General features: G+C 34.4%; 3 protein-coding genes across 6 annotated transcripts in view; 2 read left to right on the top strand and 1 right to left on the bottom strand.

The window, feature by feature from the left end:
- The first annotated feature begins 106 nt into the window (after positions 1–106).
- Sec61beta (Sec61 translocon subunit beta) lies at positions 107–1,562 on the top strand. Its single transcript, XM_083108616.1, has 3 exons — positions 107–515; positions 612–808; positions 1,090–1,562. The coding sequence occupies exons 1-3, from the start codon at positions 513–515 to the stop codon at positions 1,175–1,177; spliced, it is 288 nt and encodes a 95-aa protein (XP_082964742.1). The 5' UTR covers positions 107–512; the 3' UTR covers positions 1,178–1,562.
- Positions 1,563–1,702: 140 nt separating this feature from the next.
- LOC145976999 (uncharacterized) lies at positions 1,703–9,238 on the top strand. 3 transcript variants are annotated; one of them, XM_083108612.1, is made up of 6 exons: positions 1,703–3,731; positions 4,960–5,185; positions 6,046–6,207; positions 6,314–6,521; positions 7,026–7,221; positions 7,636–9,238. In XM_083108612.1, the coding sequence occupies exons 2-6, from the start codon at positions 5,003–5,005 to the stop codon at positions 7,826–7,828; spliced, it is 942 nt and encodes a 313-aa protein (XP_082964738.1). In that variant the 5' UTR covers positions 1,703–3,731; positions 4,960–5,002; the 3' UTR covers positions 7,829–9,238. The 3 variants fall into 3 exon arrangements, with proteins under 3 accessions (XP_082964738.1, XP_082964739.1, XP_082964741.1); XM_083108613.1 differs by lacking the exon at positions 4,960–5,185; XM_083108615.1 differs by lacking the exons at positions 1,703–3,731; positions 4,960–5,185 and adding an exon at positions 5,192–5,388.
- A 148-nt stretch (positions 9,239–9,386) lies between these two features.
- The window catches only part of Fax (failed axon connections), a 30,404-nt gene continuing 19,466 nt past the window's right edge, over positions 9,387–20,324 (bottom strand). The window contains exons 2-4 of one of the 2 annotated variants that reach the window (XM_083108610.1): positions 13,699–14,037; positions 12,712–12,864; positions 9,387–12,213 (exon numbers count right to left, since the gene is read on the bottom strand). In XM_083108610.1, the coding sequence (XP_082964736.1) occupies positions 11,857–12,213; positions 12,712–12,864; positions 13,699–14,037 (849 nt within the window). In that variant the 3' untranslated portion in view covers positions 9,387–11,856. The remainder of the gene's footprint in view (positions 12,214–12,711; positions 12,865–13,698; positions 14,038–20,324) is intronic. The other variant, XM_083108611.1, reaches the window with a different exon arrangement.

Genomic DNA, 20,324 nt, shown 5'->3' with positions numbered 1-20,324 from the left:
AATTCGATTCATTAAATATCTCGTATTCATTAAATATTAAATTAATGCATAAAGGAAAATGAAAGATGACATTTTGTCCAATTTAACAGGACGCCCAATCGGATCATAGTTCGAGGTTTGAAAGACAGCTGTACGAGCTGTAGGATACACAGGATACACTTGAGACGTGAAGCGTAACCTCATTCCCTTCCCTAGCGTATGGTGACGTGTTCTTCGCGTACCACGTGGATAAGGCACATATGACACGTTGTCTCCTACTCCGCGTCACATCATCAACTTATGTTGGAATCGTCTGCTATTTGTCACACGTCGCAAGCTGCGAGTGACCCTTTATCCGTCTCATTCGTGTGTTTATAACGAGTGTCTGAAGATTAGAGCAAGCACCATCGAGATATTTGATGCATTTCGCATCAAAAGTCTGCGTGAACCTATAACGTTTCTCGTTGAAACGAAAAGAGATCCTTTCCATAAATTCTTGGATTATTTGCGATAAAAGCAATTACGTGTAAACAATGGTAAGCATGATGATTCGAATGAAAGCGTACGATATTTTTAAAGAAAAGTATAATATCTGTTTATCTTCATTTCCTTCTTCCTTTTTTTCTTGAAAGCCTGCTGCACCTAGTGCTACTTCCGTTGGCTCGGTTGGACGGTCGCCCAGTAAAGCCATAGCACCAAGAACAGGTGGTAGTGGTACCGTCAGGCAAAGGAAAACCACTGTAGCCTCTTCGGCTAGGAATAGAAATACAGGCACAAATTCCGGTGGCATGTGGAGGTTCTATACGGATGATTCACCTGGTATCAAAGTGTAAGTATAAGTTTTCTGAAAATTTTATAAATTGTTGCGTGTACCATATGTGCATTGAATTACATTAAACTCAAAGAACCTAGATTGTGCACTTTAACTCGTTATAATGTATTTTTACTATTATAAAAAATAATAGAAAGATGTGATACAAATGTTTAATTTATACAAAATGTTTTTGCATTATCTCTTTTCAGTTATATTTTTTATAATTGATATGTTTCTATATATGTTTGTATATATTTGACAATGCTTTATTAAATGTTAAAATTGTTGCGTTGCAGAGGTCCTGTACCAGTACTTGTAATGTCACTTTTGTTCATTGCGTCTGTATTCATGCTTCATATTTGGGGAAAATACACTCGAAACTAGAGTTTGGTATAATCTAATAAGATCGAACTGAAAAAGCCAAGAAGCGATGGACAATGCAAAATAAATTAGCGTCTTGACCAGATAATATGTATGATATATATGATTTTTATAAGTTATCAAGAAAAGGTGAATATATACATAATATAATGCATCATTAAAAAAATTATCATAAAATTCATTGTAATGCTATAGACATCATTATTGTTATATGATGGGAATGTACTAATACTGTGGAATAATACATTAAGAGAGTGGAAGTCTTTTTTTACGTAAATCCATGAATTATATGTATTGTGCAAAAAGTGTGAAAGTATTTAGTTTCCATTTTGTAATGTTAAGAGCATAAAAATATGTAATATTGAAATATAGTTTATTTTTACCCTAATCAAGTAACGTCATAAGTCAATTTAATCAAATATGTTATTTTTATGCTTTTTGTCATATTAATTTTTATTCCATTAAATCTTTTGACTAAAGCGATCTCTTTCAATAGTTTAGTTTCAATAGTTAATCTTGTCTGCGTATATAATTCCTGGAATAATATTTTTAAGAGTCAAATTAAAATTAGTGGAAAAAATTTTAAATATAAAACAAAATTTGAATTTTGTCTACAAAAACTATTAAAAAATTTATTAATAAAATGTTGCTCTTTAATTGACTTAATTTGTTATTAAGTTAATACAATTATTCCATATTATTTGTATCAGTTAGGAACATTTAATTTTTGTATTGAAATGTTTCTTAAATATTACTTTCACAATCTTTTTTTAAAATAATATTAAAAGTAATTTTTTTTAATTTAAAAATGTCTTCTTTTTTAACTTATTTTCTTAACAACAGTTGTCTCTCCACGAAAATACTATTCGGTACCAACTGAAAAATTTCGTAAAGTGTATCACGTTTTTTAAGAAAGAATCAAACGTGAAAATTGATTTTGAGAAGATTAAATTTAAATTAACTTTCTTAAACTCTTAGTAAAAAAATCATTTAATTGTTTGTAAAGGAGATACAACATATGTTGTAAACATGTGATAATTTGATGTAGATCTTTTTATCAGTATTTGAATTACATATTCATGTGTGGAAAGATATTTATAACATTCAAAATTCTCTCCTTTAATCCGTTTGTAGAACAAGTATAAACCACGAATATATAAATCGATGTTCTTGTATCCATTAAGTTTCCACATCATGTATCCTTTACCAGGCATTTTCAACGAGGCGCCGGCGCATCTAATATTGATTTTTGGCTTGATGGACCGAATTGTATTGCGACATTCCCGAATTGAACGATAGGAAATTCTGAGATAAGCAAAATTAAAAAAAGTACAATAAGACCGTTCATAAAAAGAAATAAATAAATCAGAATTAGACAAACAAGCGGTATCGAGAGATTGCAAACGAATTACGTATCGAATGTAAGTAGGAATTACGATAAAAGGAATGAAGCAAAAAATACTGAAAAAGGAAATAAGGAAAAATTTGAAAAATAATAAAAAAAGAAAAAAGGGAACGATACATTTTTTTATGATTACAAAATACAATCTATTCGGACGGTTTTTATATTATCAGCATGATGCATAGACAAGAATTTGATCAATCAAATATCTAATATAAAAAAAGTCATATCATTGCATTCATACTTGATTTTTGCGTGTGTATTACAAATTTGCCTGAATAATCCTAGAAAAATGAAGAAAAAAATAGAATAAAAAGATATAAAAACTGATAGAAATACGTGATTAATATATATTAATATATAAGCTGATTGTGTAAAACATGGAAAACGAAAGGAGAGAAACACATAATGTAAGTCAAAGAAGGAAATGGGGTGAAGGACGCAGAGAAACATATTACGAGAGCAGGGTTGGAGGCAGGGATGCGAGAAAGAACGGGGCTGATGGCAGAGCCGTTTCAAGATATTTAAGCGCCCTAGACTAAAAACTTTCTTATAGAAAACATATCATGTACAAGTATCTCTCTGTTGAAAAATCATCAACTTGAAATTTAAGCAAATAAAATCATTCGTCGCAAGATTGCGTGAAAGAAAAATTGATATCTAGAAAAATTTAAGACATTTAAAAACATTTAAAACATTATTATAATACGTGTAAAAAAATTCAATATATTCAAGTAATTTTAATCAATTAAATAATCGCATCTAAGACCACAATCTGCATCTGGTGCGGACGTTCTAGGATGATGTCCGAGATGTCCTCCGACCTGTAAGTCCGCGGAGGAAGCGTGCGCGCTGGAGGAGCGCGCACCGCGAGAACGAGAGGAAGGGAAAGGTAGGGTCGCGGGGCGACCCGTCCACGACGAAGGGGACGTGGGGGAGGAGAGACGCGTCCCGAAGTGTTCGCGGGGAGATTCGAGCCGCGAGTCTCACACGTGATATCGTCGTGCGGGAATACGCGCCTCGTTTTAGACGCGCGACGACGTTGGACTTCCCGTTGGTCGCTCGCCGCCCGAGCAGAGTGAAGCGAAGCGTCGGGGCGGCAACACGCGTGCACCGCTGGAAAACCATCGCGAGATGCGGCTCTCCTCGAGAGAGGTAACTCTCCCTGTCCTTGTTTTAAAAATTACTTCGATCTCACTCGTTGTCCTAAGAAATTGGGAAGACATGGATAATATTCATAACAATTGCGCAATTATTGAGAATGTATTAAAGACCTCTTTAAGTATTTCGCCGATAAAATCATGCCCAGAGAGCTCCGTGCTCTTGAACAGATATATCCTAAATCATTTCGTAAGAGAACAGCTTTCAAGGTGATCTTAAATTTATAGACGCTGGAACGTTCTCAAATTATTCAAAATATTGCTGCCAAGGATGTGTATAGATAATATGTCATAACTTGTAAATTTTTCTCACAAATATCCTGGGATCTGTATCCTCAACCGCAATCCGCTAACGTTTTCCGCATTGCGGAAAGTAATATAACTATACGCTCGATATACGAACGTTTTGTTTATCTGGAGCATATGACTTGTTAATCTGCCAGATAGGAAGATCCAATGCTGTATGGCTGTTTATTTTTTCAATACCAATTTTTCTTTACGTACAGTTCATAAAGTCAATGCCAATTATGTTACAAAAAGAGATACATGATTTATATCGAAGAGTAAAGATGCGCTTTTCTTTTCTTTTCAAATTTTTGAAATAAAATATTTTTCAACGTTATATGATATTAAATTAATATATGTATATTTTATTATAGAAATCTCTATATTAATATTTTTTTTTAATATATCTACACTCTAAAAAACTTTATACAAATTGTTAGGCACGAGATTTATCAAAATACAACTGTAAAGTATTTAATCTGTATCCGTCGATAATCTGGATTAAGCCCAGATTAGTGAGAATCACTCTCTTTCTGGATTATAAGCCTGTCTGTAATACGATTTAATTATTGGAGAAGATTTAATTAATATATTACATCTAATTGTCTGACAATTCTTTCGCGTGTTTGAAAATTATCGAGATTTTGTAAATCTTATTTTCTTTTAATGAAGCATAATTAAAAAAAAAAGTTGTAATTAAAAATCTTATATATTTAATCTATTTTAATTTTCGTTTCATCGAGAGATATTGTGAGTTTTACGTGAAAACGATATATATTTAATATATAATTAAAATAAACAAAATCAAACTGATAAAAATTAAATTGTAAATATTATTACGCTATATTTAATTAAAATAAAGATCACAAAGTACGAATAGAAAGAGACGAGAGACAATTAATTGATATCGGCGCAGTTGATAAATACGCGCATTTCAGGAACTGAGATAATTTGTCCGGCGGTGATTGTCGAGGACACGGTATGGCGGTCGACATTCTGGACGAGAATCATCTCGCCGTGAGCGCGATCGTGACCGTCGGCATGCAGCTCATTTTCTTCACGATCGCGGCCACCTTCCAGATGGACAAACTGACAGATTTTGCCGGCGGCACCAACTTCATCATCCTCGCCCTCCTCACCTTCTTTCTCGGTCAAATGGGCAAGGTATCTTCCCCAACACTAGAACTGACATCTCTCGCTATTCTCTTACGCACGTGCGACGCATATGCGATAGATAAAATCCAGATTGGGCGAATCAAATGGGTATTAAAATACACGGAATATTTACGGAAGCGCGAAGAAACTGACAAGTTATACGATCATGATGAACGAGTCTTTCGAAGAAATATATGATTGACGCGTTCCAGGTGCCTCTGTGCTAAACTAATTGGATGTTCTTTCTTTTGAATTATTTTTTTAGCACAGATCTATTGAGATATATCTGAAAAAATTCAATAAATTCTACGACAAAAATAGACATTACTACTAAATTCTTATTGCACAAATTATGTTAAATAATTATATATATATAAATTCTAATTTATTTATTTATTATAATTAATTATAATTATTAAATTAGATGAAAATGTTATCATGTGTTACTGCAATTATTGTTCGAATATAAGTTACAAGACTTATATTAACATTATTTTTTTATTGCAACATAAATTAATATATTTAATAATAATTATAATTGCAAAAATGATAATTTACGAGTTGAAAATCTACATTAAATATTCATATTATAGATCGATTTCTTCCAACGTCTAATAAACACACGTCTAATAAACATTTTGAAATATATCTATATTATATTGCAAATATTTTCATAAACGATTTTATCCTCAATGAAAAGCCAATACTATAAATAAAATGACAAGATATATTTAATGTCTATCGACAAATGACCTATACTATCTATGCATTTTTTTATACGACGCCCGCGTTTTATTTAATACATCGAGTTTTTAAAGTATACGAAAATCCACTAATGTTATAATTTATCTCGTGTCTCTCTCCCCTAGACATACGACAGCCGACAAGTTATGGTAACTGTGTTTGTATGCCTCTGGGGTGTACGACTTTCCGGATACCTCTTATATCGAATAATCAAGATTGGTCGTGACAAAAGATTCGACGACCGTCGTAGCAACGTGATCCGTTTCGCCGTGTTTTGGACATTTCAGGTGATATAATTCACATAATATTCACTCACTCACTTCTGCAAAATTCCTTGTGACCGCTTTATTTTTCTACAAAGACGATATTATAAGGCATCGATGGTGTTCGCAGGCTGTGTGGGTGTACGTTGTCAGTCTGCCTGTGATAATAATCAATTCTCCGCGTCACAAAATACCGCCCGCTCCAAAGACAATGACAACACTTGACAGTGCCGGTACGGGTCTCTTTTTCATCGGTTTATTGGCCGAAACCTACGCTGATCTGCAAAAATTCGCCTTCAAGCAGGATCCAGTAAATAATGGCAAATGGTGTAACGATGGTGAGGAGAGCTAGTCTTTAATTGTACAATTTTATAGCATTGGCAAGATTTAATAAAAAATAAGATAATAATAAAAAAGAAATATATATATGAAATTAATTGAAAATTTAAAAATGAGATGTGGAACATTATATTGAAAAGCGTTCGATGTAAAAAAAATTTTTACATCTGCATTTGATCTTAATTATTTTTAGGGCGTGGCAGTTTGCAAAGTTTCACGGTGAACTATGTTACTCCTCGGATAATTTGAGATCCATTATTTCCTTAAATATTAATAGAATAGAAGGGGGATTTGTAGTTTAGATTAAACGATTACACACATGGAATATATATACTTTAATGCATATCCAGCTCGCTTCGTGAAACCTTGAAAAATTTCTGCAGCCTATTTATTGTACAACTATTTTAATTAATATATATAAATTATATATATATATATATATATATATATATATATATATATATATATATATGTATAATTAACACATATTTTAATATTTCTAGGACTTTGGAGGCTCTCACGGCATCCAAATTATTTCGGCGAAATCGTTGTCTGGTGGGGAATCTTTATAATATCCTTAAACGTTATTGAAGGAGCTGAATGGGTGGCTATCGCTTCTCCGATCTTCACAACGTTCATTATTTTATTCTTATCAGGGATGCCATTATTGGAAAAAGCGTCAGATGAACGTTACCGAGAGTGAGTATCACAGTGTATTGAAAATTTTTACGATCTTAGACAAATAATTTTTGATAATTTTTAATATAATAAATATAATAATGAAACAAATATGCATTGCATGTTAGAAAAGAAAATTTAATATATATATATATATATATATATATATATATATATATATATATATATATGTTAAATTTTATATACATATATAACTTTATAATTTAATAATTTAAAAAACATGATAAAAAATATAATTAAAAAAGCAATCATTTCTCTCTTTCTTTGAAAAGGAACAAATTCCGATTAAAGACAAAGACAGATTGATCTATCTGATAACATATATATATGAAGCATAGTAAATCTATAATCTATAAAAAGAATTTTGTTTTATTACTTAGCGATATAACGTGTGCTTTATAAACGTTTCTACAGTAACGCGGAATATCGCTACTACAAGCAGTCCACATCGCCGCTGATACCAATACCACCGTCTATCTACGTTGAAGTGCCGCGTTTCCTCAAATTCATCTTGTGTTGCGAATTTCCCCTGTACGACTCCCTGGATGTGAAACCGCGATCGGCCGTCACCGAATCAACGTCCATCAGCCTCGCTGCGTCCACGTAGCTGTAGCCACACGCCGGACGTTCAAATTCCGAGTCCGGCGTGCAATTGACGGCTACGACAGCTACGACCAGCACAGCCTTCTAAGTGTTACTTCACCTCTCGGTGAAGCCCCCGTCTGTCCGCGAAATACTATCTTGATGACCGAACCATATAATTCCCAATACAATGTCCTCTCGAATCGATGTCGATGTTTCGTAAGAGACGTATTTCGTACAAATCTGCTTGATCAAGCACAATAAATACTCGATATGCGGGTACCGTATTGGACAGATCTCTCCTCAAGAAGGAAAGGCTTAAGACGAAGTATTATTATTTTTGTAACTAAAAATCTTATCTGAAGAGAAACATAAGTGGTACCGAAGACTTTTTGTATAGGATCGAACAGCGAATGGAAGAATAAAAAATAATTATTTTTGTAGCGATGTTACATGGGTACCAATGTAAAAAGAAGTTTGTTGACCAATTTGCAAGCATCGTTCCTATACGACAAGTTATTAATAGTGATTTCATTAGCAGTTTGATAGCGATTTCATTTAATTATATGTATTTAAATTCTTGATTTAAATTAACTTGGAAATTAATATATAATAATTTATATGTCCAAGTAGTATCTAGACTTTAAGAGAAAAGACGTGTAAAAAGTATATCTTGAATTGTATAAATGAATAATATATTGTTCTAAAAGTATAGTTTTTGCCAAAGTAAATTAGGCTGTCGTTATTCATGTTTGTCGTTAATGAAAAATGTGTCTTAAATATTACAGAAACGAAATTTGAAGAGAAATGTTGACCATGTATTGGGTAAAAAAAACGACATAGTACGTTTCTAAAACATAGTAATTCTTGAAATCAATCTGTAATGTGATTGAAGGTTTGATACTATAATTACTGTATGCGTTGTTAGACAAAATAATTGGCAGAAACAGATTGAAACGAGAAAAAATATATGTATCTTGATTCTCGCAACTAGTTACGGAATAAGCAATATTTATCGCCAAAGACATCAGTGTGGTGAATATAATAAAGTTATCAGTTACCTTGTCATAATCGCTATCCAGTCCGTTTTTTTAAATACATCATATAGGATGCTTGCGAAGAAATTTTAGACGCAATACAAATGTGATATATTTATGTGTACGATTCTTGTCCTGTGGCTTTCAATCGAATTATTGAATTGTAGCAATATTAAACATATCTCTGTGCGAAATAGGACGTCCTCGAAATATGAAATATCTGAAAAAATTTAATTATGAAAGAAATCTATAAAGTATATATAGGCATAATAAAAATTGATGCGAATGAAACATGAATCCCTTATAAAATAAGGATCCAAAAGTTTGTCCTCTCTACTTCACTGTTATGTAAAAATCTTTAAAGTTTAGATAATAAATAATGATTAATTCTCCCCTAATTTATACTTATTAACTACATACATGCTTTCCTTTCAACATTATGTACACATGTATTGTACAATATGATGAACACAAAGTGCAAATTATCGATATGTCTCTCAGATGAAGAGAGATTGGGCAATGGACCGCGTAATAAATATTGGCAAATTTCGTAAAGTTCATTTTATATTTATAAACACATTTTATTTGTTCGTATGTATATCGTTAATAAATGGTGATATAATAATGACAATGAAATGTATAGCGCCGAGCATAAAACGAGCAGTCATATTATAATTATTAATATTCTTCTTATAATAATCTTACTGTATTGGGTGGGCCTATATATCTACTGTGCTTGCAACGTTATGGTCTTGTCCAAATGTTTCTTTCATTCTCTAATTTATATTATTTATACGTACGTAATAATTCATAATAATATGTAACCACAGGTGAAAACATATGCGTCGTTCTATAGGTATAAACAGCATCATCCACTAATCTTTTTTTCCATTTTTTCCTTTACGCATGTGTATATATATGTGTGTGTGTGTGTGTGTGTGTATGTGTGTATCATGCGTGATCATAATCGTTATTAATATAATATAGTAAGTTACTTAAATTGTAATATATTTTCGTGTCTTCGTGGAATATGTTCAGCTGCCGTAGAAAAACTACTGCAGCTGCTACACGTTTGTTCGTAGAAAAACTTCAATTCCCGTTATACATCAAATGTCGATTTTCGATGCGTGAAAGACACTTTGTATTACGCAAGGTAATTTCATTATCATTTCTTAACACGTTCGAAAAATCGTATCAATAAAATACGTGGGCAGCACAGTGTTTTGAATACCAAAGAAAAAGAGATCAAAACATTACCTGTGCCTCTTTGCTATGAGAGAAAAAAAAATAAACAAGAATATGTAGGGAACACAAGGGATGGTGGACGAAGGGAGGAAGGAGGGGACGAAATATTACGACTCCGCTATACGAATGGCATCTTTCTCCTGTCCGATCTAAATCCGATCTGCATTCGCGCGCGTCTACGTAATAGATATATTTATATAATATACAAATAATATATAGTAATAATAATATATGTGCCGTCCATCGCGCTTCTCGCGGTTCTATTATATATTCCCATGTCTAAAATATCATCCCGAAAAGATCGCAAAAAGAATTCTATTATTCTCGTATAAAATATATAGGAATAAGTATCGTCGTTGAAGTAAAATTTGATTACGCGCGCTTGATGATGCTGAAATGCAAACAGAATTGCGTCCGTACGGAAGAATGGATATCGAGAACTACGTACGACTTGTCAACTCCATTTGCATTCTACATTAGGCTGTCTGAGGACATCCGTTGCTAGCTGGTCAATTGGCGTGACTCGACTTCCGATTCAATTGTTTAAAAGAACACGAGAGAAGCGATTCAAGTCACAATCGATGACCTGACATTTGTTTCCGCATATAGACATCGTATTCCGTTCTCTTACTATCATTATTAATATTATTATTGTTGTCATTCTTATGAATATTATCATTATTTTAATATTAACGCATTATTATTAACATTATCGTAATTAATAATGAAAGTATCGGATCGCCGACGAGTCAACTATGAGATGCAACGGTATCTCCTCAGATGATTTTAATAGACAATTTTTCATTGATATATCATTACAAATCCCTTAAAAAACAAAATCTTTTAAAAACTTCATATAACGCAGTGAGCGTGAGTGTAAAATGCACGATATACGTATAAACATAAAAAACATACAGACTAAAAGAAAAAAAATTGCGTTACGTTGCGCACAGAACGCAAGGTAACTATACACAGCAAGGATCATCGAGAGAAGCGAAGTAGGACGCTCTTTGCCTTCGAAAGGCGAGAATCGGAGTGATTCTATCTTCGCTTCTTCTTTTTTCTTCCATGACTACTTGTATCTTATAGCATACGCTATATTGCATTTGGCCACTGTCGATAAAGACCCCAGCTGCGTCAGACTATTGCAGTTCGTATATTGCAATCCTACGTTTCTAATGACTTATGAGATAGCCCCGTTTTCGTTTGTTCTTAGCAGAGCAGAGAAAGGGCGTGGGTTAAAGAGAATAGTCGCTCCAGTCGTGTGTGTTTCGAGTGTGTCAATGTGAAATAACGCGTGACGCGTATTGAACGTATATAAACGAAGTATTAACATTATGAGTCTATTAATATCTATACGTATAAGTAGAGAGCTCTATAATCCAGAATTTTATCTCTCTCTCTCTTTCTTGCTTTCTTCCTCTCTTTCTCACAGACACGCAAACATGTATACCCACGCACTCTCTCTTTTGCTCCATCGTTCATTCTCTATTTCACTTTCTTTTTCTCACACATACATGCATATACACACACACATTCTCTCACTTCCAGTATCTCCCTTCTCTCCTCGTGCTCTCTTTCTATACCGTTCTCATATCCAACATTGTCACATTCTCGCAACCACGCATACGCATACGCACATTCTTGTTCATCATCAACCATTCCTCTCTCCCTTTCTTTCTCTCTCTCTCTCTCTCTTTTTTATTACCAGCACACCTTTGCGACTCTTCGCCTTTAAATCACTTATTACTTCCCTCTACAACGAAACCGTTTATTTGCCGTCTTTCTCTTTTTCTTTGTTCTCGTCAACCTCCTTGTCTTTCTCAACTTCCTTCTCCTCCTTATCCGCCTTCTCTTTGTCGCCTTCTTTCTCCTCCTTAGACTCTTTGGACTCCTTTGCCTCCTCTTTGCCCTCCTTCTCCTCCTGCTTTTCAGGCTTCGGCAGATGCGTGTTCATATCCAGACTCGAGCAGATTTCGTCCCAATCCGGGAAGCATCGTTCCTTGACGCGCGAGCAATGGCCGACCAAGTTGGGACAGTTCTCTGCCATGTAATCTCGTAGGCTGTAGGGCGTGTCTTTGTCGATGTACAAGATTTGAGCGAGATGCGCGAACGCTACCACGTCCATCTGCACAAATCCGACATTAATCATAAAAACCGCCAAAATGGATTCGATTACAAATTGTCGAAATTTTATCAATCAAAATTTTTTGCTTTAAAATATACATAATTTATACACACGCTCTGCGTAATTTTGCAGAAAATTAATTAATTTCGTAATTTCTCTCTTGTTAAGAACTCAGAAAAAATATTGATTTTTAAAATTCAAAGAAAGTTTATTATAGTTCGAATCAAAATAACTGTTTTTTGCTTAATCTGATATTTCATTTCTCGATATCTAAAAAACAAAGTTTCTCGAAGATATTTTTAAAAATATCTCAAAACAAATTTCACTATAATATTGAGTTTTGCGGACAGCACAAGTGTTCAATTAAGGTTCATCTTTAGTAAATTAAATTACAAGTAACTTACGTTAAAGTATATCGCTAAAATATTATATATTGCGTTGCAAAATGAGAAATATCTCTTATTTGCACTAATAGACAATGTGTTTACAGATACTTACAGTTGTCGGTTCGTCTCCAAAGAAGAAGGGCTTGTCGGCAAGCGTGTCCGAAAGCACCTTGAGATCGGTGCAGCCAAATTGAGATACCTCCTCTGGACTATGCACGCCCATTCCTTGAGCCTTCACTTTCCTCGCACCCTGCAACCAATCCAACTATCATTTCACTACAAATGGTCACAATGCTTTGTTCTACATTGACATTTCCCTGTCTCGATAATACCTCAGCTATCACATTCATAGACATCTATGGCCACAAGCGCAGCGATTTGCACTCCAAGCGAATACTATGAATGATTCTAAGGATAGCATGAAGTAACACTGTGATAACGTGTAAGCAGCGAGAAACTTGGTCGAAGTATAGTAAAATCCAAATAAAAGTCATTATTTTTTCGCATCTATTCACACAAATCTTAATAAATATTTGCTCAAAATTTATATTTTACTTCATATAACAAACTTGAGCGTTTTACACAATCATTCTTATATTCCATATTATTAATATCTATACAAAAATATCACCTCGACCAGAAATTAAAATAAATTTAAATAAATAATTATCGATGATAATGTTGGCTATTTAAAGCCTAACATTTTTTAACATCGAGAGAAATAGAAATATGTGCAAAACTACAATTATTATTATACGAACGTAACTGTGAATGCACATGCATGGCTAATCGTAAATATGAATATGTGGAATCGTGCGTTTTGAAAAATGCGAACAAGTCGATAAAAATTTTGCTTTTCTTCGCATACAATCATCACATACATCGTTATTGTGCATATATAATTACGAAAGTACAATGTGGAATATAATTATGAAAATATGTAAATAAGTTATGCAAAAAACGTAAAGTGATGCGAATGAGTCATTGCAATTGAACGGTTAGAGACCGTGAAATGTGAGAATTATCATTCAATGATCTAACGTCCAAGTTGTATGCTAGGTCACACCGATATCACACACGAACGATAAACGAAACTTACCTTGCGTCCGAACGTGAGCTTGAAGAAGAAGTTCAGAATCGCGTTGGGTATACGTGATCCCAGGGCAAGCTGCAGATTGACCTTGTAGCCCTTTAGCACTTGATCCAAATTTTTCGTGCGCCAACACGCGACGACCCAAACAAGATGATTCTCGATCATGGATATCATGGCGTGAGAGACGCTTCGCTGTTCGGATGTGAGACCGGCGTCAAGATCCTTGCCGAATTTCTGGCTCAGTTCCCGCAGGATGATGGTGCTATCAGCGATCTCTTCACCGTTCAGTTCAACGAACGGCAGCTGGCCCTTCTTAGAGCGGAATTTCATCTTGTGATCAACATTCTGAAACCAAGCCAAATAAATCGTCAGTACCTATCGTTAATCGTAAATTAATGTTAGTGACGCGTAAATCAATGTTAAATTATAATGGCAATTAAACGTATATTTCGAATACTGACTGAAACGTTAATTTTGCAGCTCAACTGTGAAATTGAAATATATATTTTAATGTATTTCTTCCATTTGCAGGTTCGCAAATTGATTTCTATTATATTGTAACGTAATAAAATTTTATTTTTTATTGAAAAATTTAAGATAAAATTACGATGAAATTTTCTATTCGAGTAATTTAATAAAATGCCAAATTAATTTTTGTATAATTATTATTATATATTTTATATCGACAAAAATATTATAAAAATACTACTCGTTCTCTCTTTTTTCCCTCTTGCCAGCACGATTCTTCGTCATCGTGCGTAATAAATAACTGAGACGGACAAGCATAGGCACCTATACTCTCGCAAAGTACATGCTCTATTTATAGACGTATTGCGTTAAACGCATAAGTGGGATATCGTGGTTTTCACAGGTGAATCAGCTTATTACATCTAATTTGTGAAGATACTCCACGCGATGATATATGCGGTATCTCAGATTTATCGCTATGTTTTTTAACGATAAATATTCTTTATAATAAACATATGGGCAATTTTTTTTTTAATTTTTCATGAGATTTTCATCATTTGGCAAAATTTTTTATTAATATTGGATAATTTTAAAATAAATATTAAAATAAATTCACCTTAAAATTAATTGAAATTGCGTCAAGAGAGAGTACTTACTCAAACATACAAATTTAACTCGCAGAAAATGTTCTCTCTTTTAGTAATAAACTGTTTTATAATATATGATTGCTTGATAATTTCTTGTTAATGTAAAATAAATTTTAAATTTGTTAATTTACTATTATTAAGAAAGAGTAATAAAAGTCCGAGAATTCAAATTTAAACCTCATTATAATATTTCAAATATATGAAAAATGAAACTAATTTAGAAAAGCATAATTTATACACACTTTCCAATTTAGCGTCACGATAGATAAATATAATTATGACCAATGTAAAAGAGAGAATGTTGTTTTAATCATTCGTACAAATATAATTAAATAAGCTAGGTGGGATTTTTTTAAATAAGATTTTTCCGTAACATTTAAATAGTACACCTTCTCCCTTGCATAATTTACTATGTGGCTCAAGCATTTCATGCTCATAAAAAATGCAGAGGAGCATTTGCAGTCAGAATCAAATGAATGGAGTGACTACATGGACCCGCTAATGTAATAATGTCACCTCTAAAGCGCACGGCTCGCTGGCAAATCGAAATGAAAATAAAAGAAAAGAGTAAATCGCACGTAAGTTTGAGAAGAGTTTGCGAGAATGGAATCAAAACGTGCATGTGCACAATGTGAGAAATACGGAAGAACGAGCGAAACGAGCGAACTCGAAACGAACAAACAGAACGATGCAAGCGCGAAGCCAATTACGGAGTTAAGACGGAAACACCAAAACGAAACGAGGACCACAATGCGTGAAATCTAGCTAAGAACAAGAGTAAAACTACGGTACAAAAGCATCGCGCGGGGGATCTGTCGACACGAGGAAGGCAACGATACAGTAGAGATCCATTGCTCCAGTTTTAACCCCTTCGAGTTGGATGCGACAAGATCGATGAGGGCTAGTCGAGAAGCGTGCATATCGCGTGTGTCGATTGTATAAGGGTCAGTCAAAGTGTTGACACACGTGTATTTGGCCAAATGAGTCATCCTGCGCCCTTTGTGTGCCCATTTACTCTCTCGTTTTATTTTCACCCTCCCTCGAAACACTCGAATAATTCTGTTTCGATTCCGTGTCGGATATTTTTATCGACAAACGAGAATAATCCAAACGAATTTAAAATCCTTACATTTATTAAAATCGTCACAGAATTTATACGTAATTTCAATTTTATACGAAATATTATCCTTATTATTTAATCGGGTTACTTGTGCATTTTTGATTTTAACGTGTAACGTCAATAACGAGATGTAGTTGCGCAGGGCGGGGTTGTTTGCAACGCCCTGCGGCCTGTTCTCGATGCAACACATTGACCTCCCTATTACATGTTTATTATTCATCGAAATCTTTTATATATTCGACTCTGATATGGTAAAAATGATAATACAGGTACATCGAACATTTATATATTTTTTATATATTATTGAATATAACACAGTGAGATTTCTATTATATCATGTTAATTAAATATCGTATTCAATTTATTAAAATTTTTCACATTTTTCGAGAAAATGATACAATTGATAAAAAAAGAAGAATTTCAAATGATAAAACTTTATGCATCAACAAAACGTATTGACATCTCTATTATATCTCTTTCGTTATTTACAGACATTCTTCACAGCTTTTGTCAATATTTATGACATATTTTAGACACAGAATGTTATTCTCTCTAATACATTATTAAAATTATTTACATTTTTCAGTCATATGATAATAAAGCACAGCCTCTCTATTGTTCTCATAGTTTCGTAACATTTTACGTGGGCTCTCCTCGATCTTCCTATTACATAATCAACCTATTCAGACAAATTATTTGTTGAAGTCTCTTATATTTTTTAATCCAATAAGTAGTAAACGTTGGGCAACGATCCAAGACAGAGAAAAGATATCGCGTATCTTTACAGAAGCGAAAAAACATTTCAGAACACAATTTGCCGTATCTTTCGAATAAAAACAATATCGAGTTAAAAGTCACCGCCCTCGGATACGTCGAGATATCCCCGTTATCAGACCGAACGTGTGTTATTGAAATACTCGGCATACTTCGGTTCCAATTCATAAGAGCCGAGGAAGCGAGAGAGTACTCGCGGGGCAGGGCGGGTCCGGCTCGACGCGGAGAAGCCAAAAGAAACGGACGAAGGGTGGCTAGAGCTGGATCGGCTGCAAAGCGCAAGGGAGAAGCGCGAGCGCAGAGGACGATGAACTCGCGCGGCAGCAGGCAGCTTCCGTCGCCTGGCAACGTCCCCACTTGGCCTCTCCCAGCGGGCGCAGCGTCGACACCATCATCGGCACACGCACATGTACAGACGTACACACCCACACCCGCAGCGTCGTGTCATCGTCCAGCGTACGCATGCACCTCCGTATCTTATACACGTATTATATGTACGTATGTCTCGCGCTGGTAGTCGTGATGGTTCTCTCTCTCTCCCTCCCTCCCTCTTTCCTCTCTCTCTCTCTCTTTCTCTCTTGTCGCCGTCATCGTTGTAGTCACCCTCGTTGATCGTAGTCGTGCCTGCCGTCGTTTGCGCTGATATTGATCGCGGGATGGTGTTACGAACCGCCGCTTGCGCGATGTAAGAGCACGCACGCATGTATCGCGTGGAGAATCGCCGAAAAACTAGTCTCAATCGCGAAAGGGCGAAGTCGATGAAGGGAGAGAGGAAGGGAAAGAGGGAAGAATGTACGCAGACAGATGTTTCCAGGGTCAAAGTTCGCGGCGCTATCGATTAGGCAGGATTATTTGGGTTAAGCTAGGTCCAGGTAAAGCGAGGCATTAAACATCGCACGATATATAATATTGAAATACATCGATACATATATGTATTTAAAACTGTGAATCTTTCCTCTTTGAATCTTCTGAAGAAACTTGGAGTTAGGAGTCGAATGAATCGCGAATTAAAAAAAGGTAGATTCTATCTTTCCTTTGTTAATTTTATTTAGATTAGGTGATTGCGCAGATATATTTTAACGCGATAGTTTTATCATCCTGAAATTCTTGAGCAAAACGTTTAGGAAGAACCATAATAAATTGCGCAAAAAATTGAGATATTTAAAAGAAATTGAAGAGAAACACAAGAGCGCGAAAAATGAAGGAGTAATATATAAATATATATATTTACAAGGTGTCAGGACAATCTGTTGCCAAAAAAGCTCTTGCTTACCTCGACAGCTTTTCAAAACACTATAATAAAATATTTCTTCATCGAATCGAGTTATGAGGCTTGAAATAATTTCTTAATTTTTACATAAACCATAAAATATCTAATAAAATATTCATTTTTCGATTATCTTACCTTAATACTTTTATGTACAAAATAATGAGAGGAATCAATTGGTGTAAAGAAAACACATAATTGTTTCGAAGAAAAAAAATGTATGTCAATTGCAAATTACATATTTTTTCTTAAAGGTATTAAGATAAGATAATCGAAAAATGAATATTTTACTAGATATTTTATGATTTATGTAAAATTAAAAAAATATTTCAAGCCTCATAACTCGAAAAGTACTCGATAAAAAAAATACTTTATTATAGTGTTTTGAAAAGCTCTCGAGGTAAGCTACAAGAGCTTTTTTGCAACAGATTGCCCTGACACCCTGTATATAATATTTATATAATAGTAATATATATATATATAATAGTAATATACAAATATAAATTTTGAAATCAGATGTGCAGAGAGAAATTTGCATGTCGTAACGCGTAGGCCAGTGATGCGTCTTTGTCAGATGAGGAGCTGTAAATCAGGTTGGTCCACGCCGCGACACGCGACAATGCGACGCGCCGTGCAATCTATGCGTATATCCGATCCCTCATTCATTCTAATGGACTAGAAACATACTGTTTCCACGCCGCATTACGTCGGTCGATGCGTTCCGACGCGACGGATGTCGCTGCAAGATTTGCATGTGCATATGCTATAGACGCGCTGTGCGTCGCGTGGCACAGTATAATTGGCTACTTACCGCTGCCCACGGCGAGGACATACGTCAAATACCTATTTCGCGAAACACACGATTTGCGTCGTATTTCCAACCTAAGAACTCCAGCCGTTTAATCGTTACGAAACGTCAATTATAATAAGCGCGAAAGAAATTCCTTTGTTCTTCCGTTCATCCCAAGAGATTATATCTTTCGCTCAGCTTCAAGTCAGGGGATTTTAATTTTGCCTGATATTTTCAACGCGTTATATTAAAGAAGAAAGAGATTCCCATTCAAGTTTTTATCGAGTGTAAATTTATTACAGACGTGATGTTTACTAATAAAAAAATTCGCAATCGATTATCTCGAGAGTAAGTTCTTGAACAAGAACCTTGTGTATCGCGTGTTTCTATTTATTAAAAATAGTATTCTCGAAATACATCCATCTTTTCCGCGCGCGCACGTGCACCGTGTAATAAAGATCCCTGTATATCACACGTGACCCATGAACACTAAATACGTTAAAGCACTCTTAACCAGCGCGCAGCACGGGAATAAAAGAAAAAAAGCTAGAGAAGAGTTGAACATGCATAGCATCGCGGAGCGTGTCGTAGAATCACGTCACTTGGATCAAGTAGATTGCTAGCTCAGCTAGCTTAGCAGATAATCCTCGGCTTCTGCTCGCCTACATGTATTTAAAGTGTTAGACAGCGAATATAAATTAATTTGTAAGGTATATCGTGTTGCATGTGCACAGGATTTATAGCAAAAACTATTTTCTCGTTGCACATATTATTACAAGTAATATTTTTCATTACATTTATTAAAATTTTTCGAAATTGACGATTTTTCTTATATACATGTATATTTTTGAATATCATTTATTTCTCGCGAATGTTCAATATCCTTGGCAGAAATCGATTTAAAAGTTCAATGGAAGAGAGAAATACACGAGCCATTCATTCACAGGCTAAAGCGATTAACTCCACTTTTTGAATTTTTTAAAATTTTAGTGCTAAAGCACTTAATTGATCAATTTAGCACTAAAATTTTTAAAAATTCAAAAAGTGAAATTAATCACTTTAGCCTGTGAACGGCTCACATAATGTATATTTATATTACAAATTTATATTATCGAAAAATTTAATGGAGATTTTCTAGAATGATTTATTTTTTTTCTTTTATTGATTTTAATGTAAAAATTGTTTTCTAATAATACTATTTTTCGTTGGTTGTCGCAGTTAAATAAACCAAAATAGAAAAGATCAAATTTCGAATTAACGTTGAATACGCGGACGTGATCAATAGGTATCGACAAAGTGCATTCTTGTTTCAATAATCAGTCAAATTGGGAGAAACACCACGCCTTGCATTCACGGACGGTAAATTATCTCGACATTTAACCCGTTGTTTCCTCGAGCGTGACACCATAAAGTCGCACAATGGGACCCGTTCATGCCGCGTAAACTATCTTATGAAACACGATAACCGCGTCGATATCCTTTCATGCAGTAAATAGCTCTGAATAGTATCGTCTGCAGCTCAAGGAAGCTTCTTTATTCAATATTGTCAAGTTGAAAACGAGGAAT

This window comes from Camponotus vicinus, unplaced genomic scaffold (genome assembly GCF_025532165.1).
Source record: "Camponotus vicinus isolate PSW18456_S1 unplaced genomic scaffold, iyCamVici1.0 SCAF_9, whole genome shotgun sequence".
NCBI lineage: Eukaryota > Metazoa > Arthropoda > Insecta > Hymenoptera > Formicidae > Camponotus > Camponotus vicinus.
The sequence above is the reverse complement of the archived record's forward strand: the minus strand, read 5'-3'. Positions and strand labels throughout refer to the sequence as shown.